The sequence below is a fragment of the Anoplopoma fimbria genome, chromosome 9 (genome assembly GCF_027596085.1).
Source record: "Anoplopoma fimbria isolate UVic2021 breed Golden Eagle Sablefish chromosome 9, Afim_UVic_2022, whole genome shotgun sequence".
NCBI lineage: Eukaryota > Metazoa > Chordata > Actinopteri > Perciformes > Anoplopomatidae > Anoplopoma > Anoplopoma fimbria.
In genome coordinates this window covers 30649233-30670057 of record NC_072457.1, presented here as the reverse complement: position 1 = coordinate 30670057, position 20825 = coordinate 30649233, and the positions used below count along the sequence as shown (strand labels likewise).

Here is a 20825-nt window from a genome sequence, read left to right as displayed (position 1 = left end):
GGTAGAAGGACACAGCTTTCACTAATACAAGGACTGGATGCCTCTTAGCAACCATCCAGGTACACGTATTCCCACACTACCTCCCAAGTCCACATAACACATGTAGACTGGACTGGCAAAGTCCCATGCTGGTCGACAGTTTCACGGACAGGACGCAATCCTCATGGATCTATGGGAACCACAGCCCCAGTCTGCCAATCCAGAGGCACTTTCCTTGAGCTCCATGCGACACTGAAAGGCGTGTCAGCCATCACAGCCTAACAATGTCCAGAGCCTTCACTATTTTAAGGTGAATCTCATCCGCCTTGCCGTTGAGGAGTTTTTTTTGCCTACCTGAGCAACCTTTGCTAGTCTTCAAACTTTGCGTTGGTCGGGTTTTTCCCTTTCTGAGTCTTCTAATGTTTTGCCAGAGCTTCCTTAAGGCTAACTGAAAGTCCGTCTCCATATTCTCCCTGAACTCCTTCAGCACCCGGGTTTTTTGCTTTGGCAACTGCCGCAGCTGCAAAACCTATGGCCAATTGGTACCTGTCTGCTGTTTCCAGAGAACCCTGGGCCAGCAAAGCTTCAACAAACAAGTTCTTAGGTTGCCACCGCAACAGGCATAGATGACCTTCTGTGCACAACTCCTAGCAGCCACTTCCACATAGCCGTTTTGAGCATGTGCCACTCTGATTCCATGACCTCAGTCTCCCCCAGGATAATAAAGACATTCTTCTGGAGGTAGGAGTTGAAGACTTTTCTGACAGGGGCCTCAGACAGATGTTCTCAGCTCTGCCTCACTATATGTTTGGGTTTACCAGGTCTGCCCGGCAGCCTCCCATGTCACCTGATCCAACCCAACAGCAGGTGTCGATCAGTTGACAGCTCTGCTCAGCTCATTTCACTTCCTGCCTCCGCAGCCATGTTTTCTTATTTTTGTCTTTAGTCAGTATTTCCTGTTTTATTTTGTGTTACTTACCTATCCTCTGGTTTCAGATAACTTCACCTCCTCCTTTTTTGTATTTTTCTGCCTTTGTGATTGTCTGCCCGCCTATAATTTAATCCACCTGTGTCTAATCACCCACATCTCCCCAGTGTATTTAAACCCTGTCTCTGTGCCAGTTGGTCTTTGTCCTTCTGATCGCTACCTGCTTATCCTTGACCACGTTTTTGACTTTTCCCTGCCTGATTTGTTTGCCTGTTCTGACGGCCTACCCGTGTACCAAACCTATGCTGACAAGTAAAGACTACACCTTATCTTGTATCCAGGTTGGGCTATTGAGTCCTGTTTCTCCTGTGGTTCCACATATTGTAACAGCTCCTCTCTTCACCTGAGTGTCTAAGACATACGACTGCAGATCTGATTAAAACAGCACAGAGGATCGTAGGAACCAAGCTCCCGACTCTGGACACGGTATATGCTAGCCGTCTACACAAGAAGGCTAGCAACATCAGCAAGGACCCAACCCACCCAGGTCACAGTCTGTTTGTCCCCCTGCCATCGGGGAGAAGGTACAGAACAATAAAAACCCGCACAAACAGACTGATGAACAGCTTCTTCCCCAGAACAAAGCACCAATTTGGTTCATACCAGGCAGGCTGTTCTTCCAAATCACCCCCCTCAAGGTTTCTCCATCGTCTAGTTGGTATTTTTAATTTGGTACTTTCAATTTACTTATCCCCTCCCACACCAGCTCCAGTTTATTCTCTGCCAGAGAGGTGATATTCCACTTCCCTAGAGCCAATCCGCAATGCCAGGATAGCCAATGATCGCTGCCCGGCTCATTATTTACCCGTCCAAATGCCTTTCCCTGTGTGTGGTTGGCCCACCAGAGGGTGGTTAATGTTGATTGTTTTTTTAGGCTGTGCTTGGCCCGCGCCCTATATGCCAAGGCCAGGTTACCCTCCTCTGGGATCACTTTGCCATGGGAGACCTTAACCTGAGCTTTTATCCCGGCAATCACGATTCATTGGAGGGAAAATTGAAAATCCAATCACAAATTCCCATTGACTTATAAACATGGGAACCAGTCGGGTTCCCCAGCTCACTTCCGGGGTTCGGGTTCATTTTACAAACACATCTTTGAGGACTTAAAAAAAGAACGAATTGTCCAAATGAGTAATCAGTTAGGGTGTGGTGTCGTAATTTGGCTTGAGATTGGAGTGACTCTATTCTCCTCCCTAATCCCTTTTAGCATTCAAACGCATTTTGGTTTACTTGAAAACTCAGGAACCTTTGGGAATATACTGTGATTGAGTTCACATTGTTTAGTGTGTTCCATAGCACCCTCTAATATGTGAAAGGTCTTAGTTGGTATATTCTTAATACTACATCACAAGCTCTGAGCATTGCATGGTCACATAGATTCATTTTGTTAATGTGTTCACCACAAAAAAAGGATCCTACTTGCCTTTCCGTTGGCATTGGTTTTTTTTGGCACAAAAGAAATTGACAATAAGTGTCCCTATACAAGAAAACAATACATTGCATTTTGTGACTATTTTACTAACTGCTATGATACTGGGCTATTCCAAAACACCCTGACTACATCCAACCATAACTGTAGGCTATCGAACTATAGTATGTGGTCAACAATCATCATTGTATGTTTACCATTAATGTAGTATTTATGTGCTGGTTCTGGAGCTTTTGACCACATCACATGTTTTTCATCAGCAGCTGAAATTTGCTCTACTGTTTGTCTCAACAGTTAATGCTCAAATGTTCATTATTCTGAGGACTTTAAGGACTTCCCATCCATATTGGCTGGGAACACAGCTGACCTGCTGATGAGAGCTGTGTATCAGTTGAAAGCTACAGAAGAAGCTATGATTTTGGACTTTTGGCAACTTAACCATACGTTCTAAATTACAAATAGGGTTAGGGAAATACACTTGAATAATTAAAATGTCAAACATTTACTGCATGCGTACCAAATGTTTCTACTGGATGATAAAATGTATTCAAGAATACTTTAATATTTTTGCATCAGGTCTGTAGTGATGGCAGATTTTATCTGGGCCCATGTGTGGTGGGGCAGAAGAGGAATTAGCATTCTGCTGATTATTTGGATTGTAGGTGAGTCTTTGATTTTTTTTCACTAGAGAGAGTGTCTCCATCTCCATTCTCTACTTGTCCACCAATGTCCTTGGACCTTTTCTCCTGTCTCAGTCACCTCACTCCCGCATCCAGCCAGTGTTGTTTTGTTTTGTGGTTTGTTTAAGAAATGCTTTATATAACTGTTGGATATTGTTCAGTCAAAACAGTTTATTTACCAGGCTAAATTCTTAAAATCACCTTCTTCATCTTCTCCTTGTCTATGATTTAAATGGAATCTATGATTATATAAATATTTGTTATTTCTTAAGTTTTAAAAATGTTGACGGAAGATGTTTTCTAGATTCCCAATGTTTGTGAGCGGCAGGCTCACATCCCTCTGTGCAAGTTGAATTCTGGACCATGGTTGACGCCAAACTAGTTGTGATGTCATACAGCCTGCAGGTGTCAAACTGAAATTTAAAGAGAAACTTTCCCTCTTCAACAGATGAATGTGAAAGCAACGGCACATTCAATTCAATTAAATTCAGTTTATTTTGTATAACCCAGAATCACAAATTACAAATTTGCCTCAGAGGGCTTTACAATCTGTGCACATGCGACATCCTCTGTCCTTCCCTCACATCAGCACAGGAAAAACTCCCCTAAAAAACCCCTTTAACAGGGAGAAAAAAGGAAGAAACCTCTGGGAGAGCGACAGAGGAGAGATCCTTCTCCCAGGATGGACAGAATGCAATAGATGTCATGTGTACAGAATGAACAGTATAACAGAGATACAACACATTCAATGTATATGACATAAATGATTCATATAATAAGAGTAGTAAGCAGAGTAACAAAGGGGGAAAAAATGAATGGGAGGGGTGGAAGCAAAGCTAATATGCGTAATGGTACAGGTAATAGTAATAGTAATGTGACTAGTAAGGTGTCAGCAGGGCCATAGCAGGATGCACGACCACAGTCCAGGTACAGCCATGATTTACAGCGGGTAAAATAAGTATTGAACCTCTCACCATTTTTCTCAGTAAATATATTTCTAAAGGTGCTATTGACATGACATTTTCACCAGATGTTGGTAACAACCCAAGTAATCCAAACATACAAAGAAAACCAAACAAATAAGTCCAGAAATTAAGTTATGTGTAATAAAATGGAATGACACAGGGAAAAAGTATTGAACATGCTTACTGAAATGTATTTAATACTTGGTACAGAAGCCTTTGTTGGTAATGACAGCTTCAAGACGCCTCCTGTATGGAGAAACTAGTCGCATGCATTGCTCAGGTGTGATTTTGGCCCATTCTTCCACACAAACAGTCTTCAGATCTTGAAGGTTCCGTGGGCCTCTTCTATGAACTCTGGTCTTTAGTTCTTTCCATAGATTTTCTATTGGATTCAAGTCAGGTGATTGGCTGGGCCATTCTAGCAGCTTTATTTTCTTTCTCTGAAACCAATGGAGAGTTTCCTTGGCTGTGTGTTTGGGATCATTGTCTTGCTGAAATGTCCACCCTCGTTTCATCTTCATCATCCTGCTAGATGGCAGCAGATTTTTATCAAGAATGTCTCGGTACATTTTCCCATTCATCCTTCCTTCAATTATATGAAGTTTGCCAGTGCCGTATGCTGAAAACCAGCCCCACACCATGATGTTCCCACCTCCAAACTTCACTGTTGGTATGGTGTTTTTGGGGTGATGTGCAGTGCCATTTGACCTCCAAACATGGTGTGTATTATGGCAGCCAAAGAGTTCAATGTTGGTCTCATCTGACCAGACTATATTCTCCCAGTATTTCACAGGCTTGTCTAAACTGTTAAACAAGCTTCAACATGCTTTTTCTTCAGCAATGGAGTCTTGCGTGGTTAGAGCGTGCATACAGGCCACGGCGGTTGAGTGCATTACTTATTGTTTTCTTTGAAACAATTGTACCTGCTAATTCCAGGTCTTTCTGAAGCTCTCCACTAGTGCTCCTTGGCTCTTGGACAACTCTTCTGATAATTATTTTCACTCCTCTGTCAGAAATCTTGCGAGGAGCACCTGGTCGTGGCCGGTTTATGGTGAAATGATGTTCTTTCCACTTCCGGATTATGGCCCCAACAGTGCTCATTGGAACATTCAGAAGTTTAGAAATCCTTCTGTAACCAATCCCATCAGTATGTTTTGCAACAATAAGGTTGTGAAGGTCTTGAGAGAGCTCTTTGCTTTTACCCATCATGAGATGTTTCTTGTGTGACACCTTGGTAATGAGACACCATTTTATACACCATCAGTTGGGACTGAACCAGCTGATATTCATTTGCACTGACAAGGGGCAGGATTGCTTTCTAATTACTGATAGATTTCAGCTGGTGTCTTGGCTTTCCATGCCTTTTTGCACCTCCCTTTCTTCATGTGTTCAATACTTTTTCCCTGTGTCATTCCATTTTATTACACATAACTTAATTTCTGAACTTATTTGTTTGGTTTTCTTTGTATGTATGGATTACTTGGGTTGTTACCGACATCTGGTGAAAATGTCATGTCAATAGCACCTTTAGAAATATATTTACTGAGAAAAATGGTGACGTGTTCAATAATTATTTTACCCGCTGTATAGAAGCCTGCGAAGCGAGAAAGCACAAAGACTCCAGGGTAGAAGCAAAGTCAATAAGCGTAATAGTACAGGGAATAATAATAATAATGTGACTAATAATGATAGTGGTAGTAGCAGTGGGTGCACATACAGTTAGTCATTCTGCATGGTGGAGTTAACTTAAGTGACTAGGATAGTTTTTCCGGATATCTTACTGTTGAGGAAGGTTACATTTTTTCTTGACTTTGGTTCTCTCTTTCTCCCTATCATTTCTTTTTTATTTCTTCAGTCCCCCCATCCTTCATGCAGCCTCCTCTCCCTCTCTCCCTGCCGGTCCACATGTCGGTTGTCCCTTCACCCTGGCAGTTCCTCCCTCTGTCTCAGGTGGAGCTGGGCCCTCTTTTCTCCAACTCCAGCCCCTTCTCCTTCACCCAGAGCCTGTTCATGGTGCGCCCACCTGGCAAGGCCCCCAGACCTGGTCTCCAGGCTTCATTTGGCCCTTACTCAGTTACACAGGTAATGGAAAATGAGCAGACAGAGATCAGTGTGTTAATTGACTGGTAATGTGAATGTACACAAATTCTACTGAAACTGCTCATGCTACCTAGTAACATACCTCTTCCTATTTCCACAGCTCGTATCCGAGCCTGTACTCCCTTTCTCTCCCCTTCTGTCTGCCTCCCTCCTCTCAGAGCATGTGGAGATAGAAAGGGATGAGGGCGGGCAGAAGAGGTTCAGGGTGGGGATGCTGTTCCATAGGCGGGGTGGCAACAGCAGCCGAGGGACCTGCATCACCCTGCATGCCTTCAAGGAGACAGAGGAGCACAAGGCCTCCTGTATCACACAGGTGAGGACCACATTCTATCTCTACCTAGTGCTTTCGCTCTTGCCTTCTCCTTTATTCATTACACCACTTCCCTTTCTTAACTCTTATCTGTCCGTCCTGTTTCCCAGCTTCCTCTAGGGCTGTGCGTTGTAACTCTGACACTGCCTAATGATTGGTTTGAGGATCCACACACCAACCAATCAGATCAGGATTTGGAAAAATGGCACAGTAACACCCACCATCGTCGCCGGATGCAGAAGCGAGAACGGCCGAGGAGGGGACATCATCACGGCAACTTTGTCAACCATCAGCATACAACTTCTCCTTCACTGAGGTGAAGTGTTAACAGACACATAATATACACATTTTTGAGTTCATACTTTTAGTTTTAGTTTCTAGTTGGGCATGTTTAAATGGTATGATGGGTATTAGAGAGGGACAAGGGCTCTCCCAGTGCATCAGAATAGCATGCCTCACTGGCAATGGGAGAAGAGTTAAAGGTTCAACATAATAGAAAAGCATGGATAGTCATTGATATAGTAAACTAAACAGGCCCACTAAAGCTTTGTTTTCGTGCTCTTGGCACTGTAGCACGACATCTGCGGAGGTGAGAGCATGTACAGGGCGTGTATACTAGATGTCCTGTTCGTTGAATTATTCTACTAAATGCCAGGGTGTGAAGAATCAAAGAGACAACGAGTGTAACTCATAGATAGACTATGTGTAACCGCCCATAAACCAACCTCTGCAATGCCCAGGAGGGATTGCAAGTATTTGTAAACTCTTATCTTATATTCATTGACTATTTTATTGCCCAACACAAGTGTGTTCAGCATGCTTGTAAAAACAAAAAAAAACATGAACAAGACAACATTACACTGTGATATACAAACTAGCATATCCTACAAAAAATCAGTTCACAAACAACACACAAACATTTCCCTCTGATATGAACTCCTCCCCCTTCCACCATCTCAACCCGACTCCTTCTGGTATCAACATTCCATCTTCTCTTTTACCTATTTCAGGGCTGTCTTATTAAAAAATAAAAAACAAAAAAAATTATCTGAACAGGCCCTTCCAAATGGGTCTTGGGGTGGTTCAGAAATGGCAAAGGGGCATCAGAATAAGACCTCTGTTTTTACAGTAAAACCTTTCATTTCTAACTTCACTGAATTAAAGTATAAAAATAAAAATATTTACCATAAAATACTGACCCCACCCAAAGCCTCTGCTTAACCAAAACCCAGCTACAAAGAACACTGAAACACTGATCATCCTACATTGACCATTGACCTTGACCAGCATACCTTATTTATATCTCTGTATTCTCACAACATGGAGTGGAAGAAAGTTTAAACTTTTAAATACCTTAAATAAGCTTTTATAAATGTGCATCTGACATGTACAGCGTTTTAAAAAGAGTTAAAGCCTTGCTATTGCAATAACCTGCTGAAAATATGCCTAAAAGGACAACGATAACCTTACAGTCAAACAACAGTGCCTAAAATAATATATTTATTTAGAAAACAGGAAGGGAAAAAGCCAAAAGACTGTTAAAACTCCAAATAGTAGTATAAACATTAAGAAGCCTGTTGTTAAAGGGAGATCTGAAACAGTCAAATAAAGAAATCTCTCAATCAAATATTGGTTGAAATAAATCCACAATTAAGATGAAGCTCTAGTGTAACTTCAGTTAGGAAGTGGCATGCTTTTGCATACATCCTGCCATTCACCACTTTCACACATGGTCAGTTCTAATCTCTGTGCTGTAATTGTTTTGTGCTGTCAATTTTGATATCAGCTGCTCTCATCAGCTGGCAACATCCGTTCAATAGCAAAGCAACAAGTTTACATTGTTAGCCCATCATCTGTCTGCTGTCTCCTTTTGAATAAGATTCTCTCTCTGCTTTTTGTATGTTCATGCTGTTGTTAAACAAGCCTTCCATCACTGCTCAGTCTCAGCAGAGTCATCACTCACCACCACCTGAGTCTAGACTTCATGAGGGACAGACACTCCTTGACTACACATCTCCCTGTGGAGTCTAAACTCCAAAGACTCTCTGTCAAGACTTTATTATCATCAGCTATGATAAACAATATTTTTACTTCGCTTGCTTTGTCTCTCTGGATTGAAACACAGTTTGAATCAATTATAGGGTGAGTTATAAGAACAGAAGAGCAAAGAACAATTAACAGAGAGTTAGTTTACTTGCTTAAGGAACTGGGTTTTAATGCAAAAGTCGTAAAGAAAGCACGGCAGGACGTATATTTAAGTCTTGGAGTGTGGAAGTGAATGAACCTGTATAAAGAGTAATGCTTCTCTAATGCTGTGTTCACACCAAAAGAGAAGTGGACCTTTCACGAATGACGTGAATACCCTCAATTTGCAGTTTTGGGAGTATTTGATTTGAAATATTTCAACTTATCTGTGGGCACCCAGAGCTCGACCTCATAGTTGTACAGGGGCCGGACAAAACTATGTGTATAGATGTAAGTGTTTAAACTCTAGACTGTATATGGTTAAAATATAACATCACAACCGCATTTATGCCTATTTTGAGCGTTGATGGGTAAAATGAAAGCAAAGCCTAGGACTAATTTATCCAAACTCCATTCAGAAAACAATCATTTTAAAAGTAAAATAACTAAGAGAATAAAATATAAAATAAATAAAATAAATAAAATAAATAAAATATAAAATAAATAAAATAAATAAAATAAATAAAATAAATAAAATAAATAAAATAAATAAAACAGTTTAGTAAACATTAAAGCGATGACATCACATAAAAGCCAGTCTGTAAGTTTTCAGTCTCGACTTTGGAACAGCCAGAAGGGCCCCACCTGAGGATCTAAGGCTGCGAGCTGGCTCATACGGGGTCAACATTTCTACTATATAATTTGGGGCCAGACCCAGACGTGCTTTAAAGGTAATCAGTAAAATCTTAAAATCAATTCTAAAACGAACAGGCAGCCAATGAAGAGAAGCCAGGGTGATGTGATATCGTCTGTTAAAACCAGTAAGATAAGGGTATAAAAAGGTTGTTGCATGAAGCCCATTATGTTTAGGCAGGAGGAAGAGGTCTATTTATAGCAGGGAAATTGTGCATGGACAGAGTTTCCATGGATCCCTGTTTTCCTCTCTGTGGTGTAGATGATGATGATCATTAACCATGTGACAAATACATGCATGCTTTCATTCAGATACCCTCTAAGTGTTGATGAGGACACCCAGGGGCATGTTCCATGGGCCCTCAGATACCAACGGGTCGCCATGAGAAATCAAATACAGCTTTACTACTCCTACTCCGACACTGTGGACGACCTAAATCTGACACCAACAGGGTATGTGAATGAATCAGAACATGTAGAGAGTAAAATATTTTTGCCGCCCTAGAATTATTTTCTGTCATTCTCCAACATCTATTGATCTACTGGTACCGATTGACCCTCCATCCAGGTGTGTGGAGGACAGAGCAGCTCAGTCGCAGAGGCAGCTCTTCCATATCAAAGCAGTGACACTGAAGGAGGAAGTGAGAGAGCAGAGCAGGACCAATGAAGAAGAAGAAACATGTTTGCACAGGCAGGAAGAGGAGGAGCTTAACTTGGACCCCCATGTCATGATTCGGTATCACAGGGGCCCGGTCCTGATCGGACAGCCAATCAGAGTGTCTTTGAATCTGAGAGCTAACTTCAGTGGTGAGCTTGTTGTCATAAGGTAAACACAAAATGATATCAGTACCAAACTACTTTCAAGTTGTTAAAATGCAGTTTTTTATTACAGTCTGTATCACTAGCTAAAAACCACTCTTATAGTTCTACACTCAAAATCTGTGTGTGTCTTTAGGCTGAAGGTGAAGAAGGGCTTGGTGTCGATGGTTGCCAAGAAAACTCTGACCTCTGACTTGTGGGCAGTGACCCTGGAGAGAAGACAAGGCTCCAAACACGATGTGGTGTCTATCCTGTGCCACAAACACAGCACACTCAAGCACACACACAAGTAGGTCAAATTTTAAATCACAGTAGCCAGCAAACACACTAAATGCCCCCTTGTACATTAAGAAAGTCGACAAACACCATTGGGATACCCGTTATCACGGATTGTGTATTAAGGTTTTGTTGAGCCAGCGTACGCATAGAAGGCCTGGCTCTGTCGAACCTGCTTCTTACTGCACCCCTATGGGCATTGCTCCAATGTCTCTGGATCCCAAGGTTCATTGAGTGGACTCGAGACTGGTTGCTTGCAGGCCAGAGGCTAGCTGGGGATGAAGCAGGTTGGGAGCTAGCATACCGGGAATCAGGGTTTTTTAAAACATCTCTCAGCCACTACAGAAAGCTCCTCAGCCATGGCTGTGAAGTAACCTTCAGATGTGTCATTCTAAGAGCTGCCTCTTTCTACCCCTCAAATCATTTTCATAATTGGTCAGTTCATACTTTCACCGTGTCAGGAAAGTAGGTTTGGACCATGACAGACCTTTACATACTAGTGTGGCACTGGGAGTCTTTGAGAAGACAGGTAATTATTAGCCCCCCCTCTATTTTTTTTAATTCATTAAAATCTAAGGTCTCAGAAACATATACTATTTCTCTCTCTTACTTACCTGTATCACTCTGTCATTGGGTCTTTGACTGGGATGTGTGATGTTTTTATTTCTTCTAAGCCCAACATTGTCAGCAGAGGGCGCTCTGTATTATACTGAGCATCAGCAGCTCACGCCAGTAGAGCAGAAGAAAGCCGTCAGTATGTGATGAGCGAAGTATAAATGGAACAGAGAGCGCTTCTGACCTGATTTGTATTTTCATATATTTACAGGAAATTAAATGTGTTGCACCAGAGTGAGCTTTGTGTCATTCTTGGTCCTGTAACACTAGCAGCTCAGTCTCTGATCTCTGTTGCCCTGCAGTCCCACTTTACTACAGCAGGTGGTTTGTCTGTCAGTCCACGGCCTGAGGCAGAGCTTCGGTGTTGCCATGACGGTGTCTGCTTACTGGTGGGTGGAGTATTCTGGGCATATCAAACCCCTATTGCCACACGGAGCAGCAGTGAGCATCTTCTCATTTGCTGATCGACACATCTTTAGCATCGCTCCCATCACAGAGGTACTTCATATATTTAGTCATTCATTTAATCCCAATCCAAGGAGAATCATTTTTATCATCTTTCTAATTTTTAAAGATTCATAGAATCTGATCTGTTTAAACATATTTTTTCTAATCCTCTATCCTCAGAGTAACACAATCATCAACACGGCCATACTGACCAACCAGCCAGTGTCACTTCCTGTCATCGTGCTGGCCATAAACCATAATGGGAAGGTGTCAGATGTCACCTCTGCAGTCACGTGCCACTCTACCAACGAGGACACTGTCAAGGTGCAACACAGTCAAACAAATGTGTTAAAATATTAGCCTCATATTAAAGAAAGTGTAGGTTTGCTCTTTAATTGTGTTACCCAGATTCGGAAGAATAACATCATCTTTTTCCAGGAAAGAGCCAAAACATAGACTCATCAGATGTAGACTGTGGTATAAGCCTTCCATTGGATGAGCATCAAGCAGGATTCTCCTCCCCTTCTGCTATCTACACTATGTACCCCATCACTACATACTGTGCTTATAGCCTCCTAGGTTGACTGTTAATGGTAAATGGTAAATGACTAGTTCTTATATAGCGCATTTCTTCCGACCACTCAAAGCACTTATACACTACTTGTCATTCAACCATTTACACCCATTTTTTAACTGATGGCAGGGGCTACCATGCAAGGTGCCATCTGCCAAACTAACTAATCGTTGTCTTGCCCAAGGACACATTGGTATGGACTGGAGGAGCTGGGGATCGACAATCTTCTGATTGAGTGACGAACCGGTCTAACTCCTGAGCCACAGTCCCACCTGTGATTAGTTTAAATCTCTAACAAAATGATAATGTTTGGAGCGAGACCTTTCTATAGCGCGGACTCAGCCTTGTGGAGATAGGTTTGGCTGGGCAAGACCAGCCAAAATAAATCTTAACCTATAGCCCAATTCCTAGTTCTTTTCACAGGTTTTAATTGCACCTTGGGATGCATTGTGGGGGTCAAACTTTGTCTCCGTCATTGTCTCTGTTCAAGGATGATCTTTGAAATCATAAACCACCATGAGAGCGATTAAGTGGATCTTTGAGATTGAAAGTTGGTAACAATTTCTATGTCTATTTCTATAATTTATTGTATTATATTGTATTATACATGCTTTTATAACAATAACTGTGGCCCAGTGATAGAGCGGGGTCGTCCTCCAATCAGAGGATCCATGGCTCCGGTAGTCCATTTTGGTGTGTCCTTTGGCAAGACACTTAACCCATAAATTGCTCCCAAGGCTGTGCCATTGGTGTGAGATTGGGTATGAATGTTGGATAGTGCCCCGATGGGCAGGTGGCACCTTGCATGGCAGCCCCTGCCATCCGTGTATGGGTTAGGGTTAGGGGAGAGAGGTTTTTTTTAATCGTGTTGCTGGGAACCACTCACCATCGACTGTTTCCCACTACAATCCTCCTATCTCTCATTGAGGCCTTTAGGGTGTATGGTGTCTAATTTTGAAATCCACGTTTTTTCGGCTCTCTTTCTTTGGGGTGTAGTCCATCTGGGCTTTGATTGTATGACTGTAGTTTGTACAGCATTCCATCCATGGTGTATGAAGTGTTGGACTAATGGTGTGTGTTTCTCTTTTTTAGAACATCCTGTCGGTTTTTGTTTCTCCTGTAAGCTGCAATGACACTATAGTCTTGTAATGTTTGAATGTTGGTTGTGTAAGTCCTAAAGTTATTTCTGATTACTCTGACTAACTTGACAGCTGAGGGTGAATATGTGGTGATAAAAGGGAGGATAGAGGAGAGCACATTAGGTTTGGTCTGTGTGCCTTTAGACTTTTTTTCTCAGAAAGATCCTAGAGTAGCCTCTGCTGGCCAGAGCTTTGAACAGCACGTTGACTGCATGTTAAACATTTTGGTGCATATTTTGTGGAATCGTAACAATTGTGATTTCACCAGACCAGCATAAGTGTGTTTGGAATGGTAACTTGTTTTATAGAGTAGAGCATGTGTGTCTGTCTCTTTAAAGGAGACTTTAATGTCCAGTGTGTGTGTCTGTTGGAACAGTGCACCTTTAAAAGTGGTGGTGTCCAGAAGGTCCACAGAGGTCAAGCTGCTCGTGGATTTGAGTTCGATAGAGCTGTTGTGGTTGTTCAGAGTGGTCAGAAACACATCAAAATCCTGTCTCGAATGAGGCCACACCCCCCATATGTCATCCAGAAACCTGTAATAATGTGAGGGTTTCTTTTGACACGCTGCTAAGGCCGAGGCATCACATTTAGCAATGAATATGTTGGCATATGCAGGGGCGAATTTCTTCCCCATAGCTGTGCGTTTGGTTTGTAGGAAGAATTCCCCATTAAATTGGTCATTCATTTTTGGTCAAATTATTGTCCAGTAGTTGTAGTAAATCTTTGTCTGGTCTTTGTTTTTGTCTGGGTGTTTCTGAAACCCGTCTTTGATGGCTTGAATGCCTTCTCCAATGTCAATATTCGTGTAGAGGCTTTCCTAGTAGGTAGCTTTTTTGTTTTGCATTCATGAACTTTTTTTCATAGAGGCTCTGCATGGTTTTGTTAACTATAGGAATGGTGTCATGGTAAATGGGTTCAGACAGTTTAGTGTAATATTTAACATAATTGAATTGTCTATAACCTTCCCATAAGTATTGTACTCTGTCCATGATGACAATTGCACTGCCCTTGTCGGCTGGCATGATGATGATATGTTTGTTTCTGCTCAGTTCAGTCAGAGCCTGTACCTCTGGTTTGTTGAGGTTTGGTGTCACATGTTGAATGTGAAAAGCAGAGTCGAAATGCTGAAGGTCAGCCTTCGTGAGGGCAGGGAGTCCACTCTGATTTGGGAGTAAACCAAAACAGTAACGTTTCTGTCTGTCAAACCAAAACAATAAGCTGAATGAGGCTTTAAGAAAAGGGCATTAGAGCTGAGGGTAACTGCAGTTATTGATAATTCTCTGTGGATTCGTCACTACAAGCGATATCTTTCACATTACACATATTCATTTAACTAATTGATGATATGATATTGATTAATGCTATTTAAATAAGTGATATTGTTACATTTTAACATTCAATTGATACACAACAAAATGTATACTTAATGTAAATACTGTACTAATGTCCTTTAATTACCAGTTTAATGGGACTCTTCTCCTCTGGTCTTCTCTATAACCACAGGTGTCCGGTGATTGCTCAACCCTCTTTGTGGACGGCAGTGAATCAGGGTTGGGTAACACCTGTGCAGTGGTGGAGTTTCTACTGGGTGCGCTTCGTGGCTCTGTGTGTGTGGAGGTGTGGGCTCCTTCAGTGCCCCTGCGAGTTTCCTTGGCAGACCCTGTTCTCAACGCCATCGATGGCTGGAACCACTTCACAAAGACAGGGTAGAAACCCCCCTGTAGTTTATTTAGCCAATTATAGTTCATGCAACAGAGCAAATACAATACAATATAGTTTTGCTGGTAGTTATGTAAATAGACAAGGTAATCCACAAGATGCTACATACAGCAATGTATTCCCACAGACATTCTCATCTGGGAACAAGATTAGATTTTAGTGCCATTATCAGTCTGACAGGCTCTGAAAGGTTCCCTGTGGAGTTTTTCTTGTAGACATTCAGTACTTACCAAAATCGCTCTGCAGTCCCACCACTTGCGGGGATAGGCATCTGGGTTGGGTGCAATATGAGCCGGATGGCAGCCAAAGGCAGGGACCCAGGCTTGCCAACCCAGGAATCGCAGACTAGCTTTATGGACGTGGAATGTCAACTCTCTGGTGCCAGAGGTGGAGCGGTACCAACTAGATATAGTCAGGCTCACCTACACACACAGCACTGGTTCTAGAACCAAACTTCTGGAGAGGGGCTGGACTCTAACCTTTTTCGGAGCTGTTCTTTGTTCTGAACGGATCAAAATCCATGGCAGACCATTTACAGAATTGAACAAGTTTTGGCGCAAGTTACATGTTCAAATGTAAGTAAATGTTTGTCTAATATGTAGCATTTGTAGTACTACAACGAGGTTAACTAACATGTCTAGCTATCCCGCTACTTGATTTTCACCAATTTAAAACCATTGTGTTACAATGTATTTAAGCTTTGGCCTTGCAACCAGCAGCTAACTTTTCCCTCTCCATTTACCTCTATGGTAAGTAGCTAGCGTGCGAGCTGGCTTTGTTGATGTAAATGATGGTCATGTCATACATTTACTCGTTAACCAAACACCAGTCTGTTCATAGCTTTTGCATCTATAATTTTGCTGCACTGAAGCTAACATCAGCTTGCTATCTAGCTATTTAGCTAGCTAGCTAGCTAGCGTTACTATGTGCTAGTGGACTCAGCAAACTCTGTTTCAGTAAAGTTAGGCTTTATGCGCACAGACTGCTCGAATACTTTAGAAATGTGATGTTACATGTTGTGAATTACTTGGTTCATTCAGAAGTGCACTTTTTGGGGGTTTATTTACTTTAGGCTACAGTTTGTCGTTGATTCTATGTTTTTGCATAAAGTGCTACTGACAGATACCTAAATATAACGCAACCTCTTACCATATCACCTTCTACATCCAGAGTTAACTCTCTCCCTCAGTCCCCCAAATAGACTGTGTGGTCACTGGTTAACTAGACCCCAACAGCAAAGTAACATACTGAAATGAGCATGTAAATGTGTTTTATCAACTAATTATTTTTAGAATGTTTACCATGCACGTCCCATTATAACTCAATGGTCGTTTTATTCTCATAAGGGACCAGCACAGCCGTACCTCTGGAAGAGGTGAGTGGGCCAGAGCCGGTGCAAGAGCAAGATGCATGCTGACCGTGAGGACTCCTATGAAAAGCAGCTGAAAATGGAGACTGAGAGGACAGAAAACAATTCGTCCTTGCTGAGGAGGCTGAAGCTGACCGTGCTTTAGCTGCAAGAGGCTGAGAAAACAGCTGCTGGAGAAGAAACTTGCTTCAGATTCAACCCATGATGTATAGGCTAATTTCTGTTGATCTTGATAAAATAGGTTTGTTCCATGAAGTATATTGTGAAATGTTTTAGTGACCAACTATGTATTTCCTTGTTGGTGGTGTTGCCTAAAACAATGAAAAGCGCAAATAAAACCTCATTTCGACCCCTCACTCCTGTTGTCTCTGCTAGCCTGCTGTGTAAACCACAATTACAATGTTTAAGTAAAACTAGTGAAATGTGTTTCTTGTATTTGTTACACTTGCATTTACAGCAGTTTTCAAGGAAAAGTTTGGCCTATACATATTTTGCATTGATTAACAGTTTAAGTACACTAAAACCAGCTTACTTAATAAGGACTAAAAAACATTCACATTTGAAAGGAATTTTCTTTATTGACAATCATAACTGATTATCAAAAAAGTTTAAATGTAATGGACATATTGGGTAAAAATATTGAATAGAAGAGAAACCTAGTCTATTTGTCAATCTACATCAAATCCACCTCTGAGGTGGGATCCAAATTATCCTGAAGTTTGGCATCAAATTGATCCACATCTCTGCCTTAAATACCCAAATGTGAGAGGTAGAGGTCAGAAACTCCACAGGAAACCTGAGTCTGAGATCCAAGTTTTAATATGTTTGACTTTTGATGTATTTTCTGATAGATTGGTGACACAAGCATGTTACTATGAATATATGTTCTATCTCTGAGCCGCACTCAGATAAGTTAAGACATTAAGATCTTCATGTGTGTCCTCTCTCTTCAGGTGTGTACCAGTGTATCAACGCTCCTCTGTTCAGGTTCTGACTCAGTTCACAGCTCAGGATTCTCATAGCAGAACCACACACCTCCTTGGCTCATCTGATTGGTTCGTAGATGTTACAGAGCTGGTCCGTAACTGGCTGAGAGTAGAAGACCCTCGAGTGGCTTCCCTTGGCGCCCAGAACAACCTGATTGGTTTACAACCAGGAAAGACATCACTCCATGTAGGTTTTAGTTGTACATCAATTCCTTTGAACATCTTCACTTACTGGACATCATCATAATCATCATCATCCACTGTCTCTTTCTCTCAGGTCGTCTCTGAGCAGTGGGATGGCATGCTGGGCAGATGTGACATCACTGTGACCTCTGACCCCGTTACTCCTGGGGACCTGTCTGTGCAAGTGGTCAGCGGCCTCGGCATGTCAATCACGGCTAACCCAACCAACCCTTCCATTGTAACAACAACAGTAACTGCCTACAACATCCTATACAACCATCACCAGGTGACTGAAAGGCGATTTCTGATGATCGATTGGAGTGGCTCGTAGGTAGAGCGGGTCGTCTGTCAATCAGAACTCCCAAAGGCTGTGCCTATGGAGTATAAATGTTGCCGTGAATGGTTACTTAGTCCTGATGGCACCTTGGTAGCCCCTGACATCAATGTGTGAATGGGTGTTAATGGGCATATATCTTAGTAATGTAATGAGTGGTCAGAAGACTAGAAAAGGTGCTATACCATCCATTTACGTTGTGTGACACCAATTCTTCATTGTGAAGGAACTGTACATTTTCAAACAAAGCAAGTATTCAGAGAGTAGCATTGTGGTGTGCATAAGGCACAGTGCTGATAGAGTGGTGTTCAAATGACCTTCAGTATAATGGATCAGAAGCTAATTGTTATTCATTGAAATGTTGAGCATTCCCTGGACAGGAGTCATGGGTGCTGTGTGTCTTTCTAAAGAAGGTGTTTGACACTGTCATCCATGGCCTTCTCTTGTCTAGGTTGCATCGGTTATTTTTTTTCTAAACAAGCAGTTGATTAGTTCGAGTCAGATCTTCAAACTATGAACAAACATCTACTGATGGACACATCTTCAGTGATGTTCCTGGAATCAGCAAATGTTTTTCAGGGCTTTCAACAAGATACGCCCTCCTCCAGGGGACCAAGCCAGGGCTGATCAGACCCCAGCTTGTGTCCGGATTGATATGGCTCTATGGCTCTCCTCTTTTGAGCCACAGCCACCTTGAGGCCCTCTCTGCTGCTTCAGTTGTACTGCAGATGACTCTCCTCTTCTTCTCTCCCATGATGCCCAAACTGCTGTAGGCTCTGGTCAAAGAATGGGCTGCAAATCCCCTACATCCAACTTCCACTGGGAGACACCTTGCTCTCCATCCAGCCTGCTGACATTTGATGACCAGTCCCATGTACTTGGAGAGCTTCCTTTTAAAGGCCTCTTTCAAGCGATCTTCCAACGGGACTGTCAGCTCCAGCAGCACAGCTTGCTTTGTGAACTCAGACACGGTCTGAGTCCACAATGGTCTAGCGGTCTATCAACAGCTGCCAGTCCCTTGCAAGGGTTAGGGTGCCTTCTTTTGGTTGGGTTTGGCTGCTCCCCAGCTCTGACAAAGGTGATTGCCTTCTTGGAGGGTCTGGAACGCTTCGCCCACTCAACTCAGTAAAGTTGGTATATCATACTTTATTTGTTAATGGTCCAGTGCCGCAGCTGCCGAATCTGAGTTCGCCAGTCTGGTTTCTGTGTGATAAAGTTACAGTTACAGTGAGGATCTGGCTTGTTTTGAAAGTTTTTCCCTTCTCCTTATGCTTAATCTACCCCCCCCCCCCCCACACACACACATACATATATATATATATATATATATATATATATATATATATATATATATATATATATATATATACAGGTTGTGCTGTTACTTTTATTCCAGACGCATGTCGCGTGCAATCGCAGCCTTTATTGTGTGTTAATTAATCGTGGCCACGTCACTATTGTTAGGTCGCCATTTTTGTTGTTTTGCGCCGCATAAATAAATACCTAATGTCTGTGCCCTGCTATTGTTAAGTCGCCATTTCTGTAGTTCTACATAGCATTATCAATGGAACAGATCAGAAACCATGGAGGCTTCCTAAAAAATATGATCAAAAATGCTTATAAAAACAGGGAACATTTCAATAAAATCCTAGTCCTCTGTGAGGTTAAAGTGAATTAAGGCCACTATTTAAGAATTTGCACTTGGTTAGTTAGCTGAAAACACCTAGCTAACTTTAATTTATCTAAAGTAACAATGTGAAACAGTGAAGAAAACTTGTCAGGCCTAATTTCATATCCATTTTCCATATCCTGTTGTTTTTCTCCAGGAGGCTTCCATCAGTGTCTGGCTCCAGTTCAGTGACGACACCGCCTCCCTCCTCTCCTCCTTTAGCGACCTTCCCTTTTTCCTACGTCTCTCCTCATTGGCTGAGACTGTGGTTGTTGTGACGCCCGGTCCCAGCCCACGCATCTTTGCCCAGGGTGATGGAGGCGGGCCTTTACTACCTGCAGATCTTCTGGTGTCAACCTGCACTGATCAGCCAATCATCTCTAACTCTATCAGTGAAGGCAACAGGGATTGGACGGACACCGGAGGAGAAGGTGGGACCAGGAGGCTGACGAGAGGATCTGGTTGGATAAGAGTCAACCTAGACCTGGGCGTCCTGCAGCCAGAAGAGGACAAGGATGATGAGGGGGAGAAGTTTGAGCTTGACATTTCAGGAACGCTGGTTGAATCAGACGGCAACATCTATGCATCGAACTCTGACGGGGATGAAAGTGAGAATGAAAGCAGTGACTACTATGACAAAATCAGTGGCAAGAGACCTGATAGAAACTGGAACCAGGTGGGGTACGGAGAGATGGTTAGTTGGAACAATCTGGAAAGAGCTGTGCTGATGCCCAGCCAGGAGGAGGGCACTGTGTACTTCTCCCCTAGTCAGGAGAAAGAAGGGAAGCAGGAGGAGGAAGTGGAGGCGCAGGGAGCTATAGAGCTGGAGGTGGGTGTGGGTGCTGTCCTCTCTCTGCTCTGTCTCTCTGCTGTCCTCTTCCTGGCAAACTGTCTGCCCTGTGCCCTGCGAGACAGAAGGAGGACAACAATGGAGGAGGAGAGGGAAGGAGAACTAGAGGTAGGTACAAAGGAAGTAGAGGAAGAGGACAGGAAGAAGAGAGAAGGTGAAGACAAGATAAAGCAGCAGCATGAGACAAACAATAAAGAGGATGTTAAAGAGGTAGAGATCATTTGCTGATATATGCACAGGCCGAGCTGAATTTAAGGTCAAAACTGAACTCAAAAGGAAACATGAAGTGAATTATTGTAACAACATGCCATCTCTCAAATCCACCTCTGAGGTGGGATCCAAATTATCCTGAAGTTTGGCATCAAATTGATCCACATCTCACATCACATTAATCTGCAAATGTCATTTCACAAATGTCATTTCACAACTTCAGAGCCAAGCCAAGCAACAGAAAATGTGCGTTCTGGATCCTGGGTTTTCAGCTCAAACAAAACTACTGGCCAACTTAGCATTGTGA

At 42.5% G+C, this 20825-nt stretch overlaps 1 protein-coding gene across 1 annotated transcript; it reads left to right on the top strand.

Moving 5' to 3' along the window:
• Nucleotides 1-2982: 2982 nt before the first annotated feature.
• Nucleotides 2983-20536, top strand: tmem132a (transmembrane protein 132A). Its single transcript, XM_054604449.1, has 15 exons — nucleotides 2983-3058; nucleotides 4785-4790; nucleotides 5897-6123; nucleotides 6242-6454; nucleotides 6562-6732; nucleotides 9517-9518; nucleotides 9716-9781; nucleotides 9897-10154; nucleotides 10284-10436; nucleotides 11341-11536; nucleotides 11666-11809; nucleotides 14702-14904; nucleotides 17240-17459; nucleotides 17550-17741; nucleotides 19616-20536. The coding sequence occupies exons 1-15, from the start codon at nucleotides 2983-2985 to the stop codon at nucleotides 20534-20536; spliced, it is 3048 nt and encodes a 1015-aa protein (XP_054460424.1).
• Nucleotides 20537-20825: the final 289 nt, after the last annotated feature.